The 4257-nt window shown below is 30.1% G+C and overlaps 1 protein-coding gene across 2 annotated transcripts; it reads right to left on the bottom strand.

Moving 5' to 3' along the window:
* Nucleotides 1–1662: 1662 nt before the first annotated feature.
* On the bottom strand, nucleotides 1663–3215 carry LOC124915174 (40S ribosomal protein S16-like). Of its 2 annotated transcripts, none has more exons than XM_047455842.1 (2): nucleotides 2687–3215; nucleotides 1663–1817 (listed from the first exon to the last, which is right to left on the bottom strand). In XM_047455842.1, exon 1 carries the CDS (start codon nucleotides 3132–3134, stop codon nucleotides 2688–2690), a length of 447 nt encoding a protein of 148 aa, XP_047311798.1. In that variant the 5' UTR covers nucleotides 3135–3215; the 3' UTR covers nucleotides 1663–1817; nucleotide 2687. The 2 variants fall into 2 exon arrangements, with proteins under 2 accessions (XP_047311798.1, XP_047311799.1); XM_047455843.1 differs by lacking the exon at nucleotides 1663–1817 and adding an exon at nucleotides 1896–1912.
* Between the last annotated feature and the right edge of the window lie 1042 nt (nucleotides 3216–4257).

Genomic DNA, 4257 nt, shown 5'->3' with positions numbered 1-4257 from the left:
TTTCTGTCTATGAAGCATACAAATTCTCAAGCTTACCCCCACAAAGTAGGTGCATTTGTCTCATGATGTATGTGGTTATAAACATTATTTTCAACAAATTGACGATTGAAACCACATACTTATTTATGCTCAAAAGCTCATTCCTCATCAGATATGGAGATAGGTTTCTCACTACCAATATAGGTAAATGCAAAGACTTCACAAATAAAAGATCTTTCATTTTACCCTTCCTGATATGATAGTTTGAACCATTCAACAAAATCATTCTGTTTGTATTAATCTCGATAAACCAATCAAAAATAAACACGCTTATAACCAACCTCTGATACCACTATGTTGGGAATAAAACAGAATAATCACCACACTCGTGATGATAAACTATTCTCCACTTGATTGGATCTTTAGGAGCGAGAAACAACAAACATAAAAGGAAATTTAAATGAAACAAGAAAACCAAGAATTTAACGTGGAAAACTCCTCAAATCAATTAGTAAAACCACGGGACTTTTGTCCAAAAGAAGCTAAACAATTGAAGATAAGAGCTTAACAAATAAGAGATCTCACTATCTCTCTACAAGTGTATGCTAGATGACTTTCAGATGTGTTTTGATAAATCACTTCATTCACCTTTTATAGCAGAACGAGGACAACTCAATAGTCTTTTTCCAATAAGACAATTATGCCCCTATTTAATATAAAAGGACTCTTGAACTTCTAGACTTTTGGGCTTCTAGATTTCTGAACGTCTAAACTTCTATCTTCTAAACTTCTATCTTCTGGACTTCTTAAACGGATTGAGCTTTTTATTTCATAGTTGGAAGCCCAATCAAATAACTCAACAAGAAAGTGGTTCAAAAGTAGAAGTATCTTCTATTAATATTAATAGTAAAAAAAAAAAAAATATGAAATCACGTTAAATTTGGGATTATAGAAGATTCTGGAATAAAAAATTCCAGAAAGTAAGGAATATATAGAGAGAGTTATAGCAGAAATATTTATATGTAAGTTTTGGAAAAGTTTAATGGGTTTTGTCTTCAGGTGCTTTTCATTAACCACCTCCTCAAATGGGGCTCATTCTATGTCTGTAGTAGTATATATATGTGGAGCTTGAAAAGCTCATAAACCTGGTTGGTTATAAATACCATCTTCTGTGTACATTTTGGTCTGATTCTGGCATTATTACGTCAAGTCAACCAACTTCACAGTGTATGTAATCCTCATCTCATTGCATTTTAAAGCCAATATATAATTTTCTTGATTAATATTCTCAAGTTGTTGTATATATCTGCCTCATTTGAAAACATTCACATTTGGAAAAAAAAAAAATAGTCTTAATTAGTTGTTTCTATGTCTTGGATCTAGATTTAGAAGAAAAAAAATATCAAATTGGGTTATTATGTGAATACTTTAAGGGTAAATGAAATAGAATTCAAATTCAATTCACCACTAATAAGAGGAAAATTAGAAACTACCAACAAGAAAAATTTTGTTTTCTTCTTTATTTTGGAAAAATAAAAGCAATTAAGATCTCTTTTATTGATATGAAAAAATAATGTATATGTACATAAAGAATTAAAAATAAGAGCTCTCATGTCACAAATGTTTGTAAATTTGAATATAAACAAACCATATATCACTATAAAAACATGAAATCAACATGAATGATATTGTCAGAAATATGCATAGATTGTGTTAGTCGTGTCCCAACAAAGTATAAATCGGGCTTCGACTATTGAACGAGGCGGTTCAAGATCCTTTTCTTGAAGAGTGTTTCCTTGCAATCTTTGCATTAGGGAAAGAAAAGTGTCATCCAGAATCTGAAAAAAATAATAATTAACTTCTATATACATGGTTTAGTGTTCAAATAATTATGACTTACCCCCAAGAGCATACAGAGCCATTATACCACACTCTTGTAATGAGGAACAAAATAAGCACAATGAGAACATTAATAATAAAAAGCAGCAAATGAAGTTTTTTATTATGCGTTTTCTTATAAGTTCTTATGCATGTTGCGATGAATAACCTACTTGTAAAGACTTCATGTAAATTGGAAATTGAATCTGAGTGGTGATGTAAGCGTTTGCATTATTTCTTGAAGCTCCACCTCCCCATCAGATTCTTTTGTTTCATCAAGAATCTTCTTTTGTCGAGTATTCTTATTATCATGCAACTGTGAATTATTTACATTTTCAAATAAAAAAAGAATGATTTTAAATGATATGATCATACTTGTTATTTTGAGGGTCATTTTGTCAAATTTCTCTTTTTTTTATTGGTCATAGTTAATATGTCGAACTTAATATAAGTGGGGGGCATTTGGGTAGAGATTGATCAACAGATCTAAGTTGATACCACTGTATTAATAAAACATCATACAAAGTATTGTTCACAAACACAAATTCTTCCAAAGATGGATTATAATATGGATAATACAAAGGTATTCAAATGCACAATAGATTGATTGATCACAAACCCATATTATCATCTATCACGTTGTAGAAATAAATCAATATAAATTATATGATAAAACTTGTTTTGTTCATAATTAGCAGATGAAATTGAAAAGAAGTTCACATCAGCCAGACAGACAAGAAACATAAGATCTTGAACTGTCTCCACTCCACAGAAAAGATAACATAGACAGAAGAAGAATTCTAACAGGAAAAATAACAATTTCTTCTACCTTAACGGTAAGACTTCTGGAATCTAGAACGAGCACCGCGACCACCAAACTTCTTGGGCTCGCAACGCCTAGGATCAGCTACAAGTAGAGTCCGATCGTACCTCATAAGGATATCCTTGATCTCCTTCTTGGACTGCTCATCAACGAACTTTTGATAGAAGGCGACAAGAGCTTTAGCAATACTCTGTCTGATAGCATATATCTGGGAGGTATGACCGCCTCCCTTCACGCGGATACGCATGTCCACGCCAGCGAATCGGTGACGACCTAGGAGGAGGACAGGTTCGTATGCCTTGTAACGAAGGATCTCCGGCTCGATCAGTTCGATCGGGGAACCATTGATCTTGATCAATCCACGGCCGCGCTTGCAGTGGGTAACGGCTACCGCCGTCTTTTTGCGACCAAAACACTGCACAGATTCAACCAATGGAGCCGCCGCCGTCGCCATCTTTTGAATCTTCTTTCGTTCTCTTCTCTTCAAATTCAAACAAGCCCTGTTGTTTTCCTTCTCTCACGATCTCCTCCGCAAAAAAGCCCTGCCATTTCTATTAGGAGAGAATTTTATATAAAATAGTAATTAGGGTTTTGATGGGCTTCATGATGTGGCCCATACGCTCAAATGAGATATATACTATTTACTTTTATTACATATTAAATAAAAAAAAGTTCATTTTCATTTATTCTATTTAAAAATTTACAAATCAGATGTTTTTAAATTATATAGAATGATGTATGTTTGATGGCGCAAATGTGTTTCATTTTTTTTAGTTTTTAAGATATGTATATGTATGTTGATTTGAATTTTTTATATTAATTTTTTTAATATAAATAGTACACAATAAGATTATACTTTTTTTAAAACTAATAAAAATATAACTTAATAATGAATTTAACATAAAAACAAATTAATGATAAACATAGAGAATATCAATATCCATTTTACCTAACTTGAGAAATCGTATTTTATATTATCAGTTTAAGCTACATTTAGTCTAAAAATTAAATTGAAACATACAATAGGACATAATTAATAATATTAGTTTAACTAAAATATTAAAGATACATTGGAATTTTTTTATTTTAATTGAATAAATAAATAATGAGGTTTAAATGAGAATTAAAAGTCTAACTGTTTTCTCAAATTATATTATGTTTATAAGTTTGATTCATATTTTTTATAAAACACATAAAACAAAAATCATAATATAAAAACTAAAACAAATATCATCATCTAATTATATTAATCAATCCATATAACTGTTATAAAGAAATACTCTATATTAAATGATTCAAAATCTTTGTTTAAATCTTTTATGAAATATATTCTGACCCAATAATGTTTTTTAATTTATAGTGACATAAATTACACATAATTAACTTCCCAAAAACAATTGTTTAGTATCATTAACTTCCCAAAAATAATTAACATAATTAATATCATAATCATAAATCCAACAATTTAAATTACATAACTACTATGATTTATCTAATGTATTTCGAAAAAGTTTAAACCAACCAAAATTAACACATTATACGAGAACAAAAATAAAGACAAAACAGTTCAATTATAA

The sequence above is a fragment of the Impatiens glandulifera genome, chromosome 9 (genome assembly GCF_907164915.1).
Source record: "Impatiens glandulifera chromosome 9, dImpGla2.1, whole genome shotgun sequence".
NCBI classification, from domain to species: Eukaryota; Viridiplantae; Streptophyta; class Magnoliopsida; order Ericales; family Balsaminaceae; genus Impatiens; species Impatiens glandulifera.
Note: the sequence above shows the minus strand (reverse complement) of the source record. Positions and strands in the feature narration are given on the sequence as shown.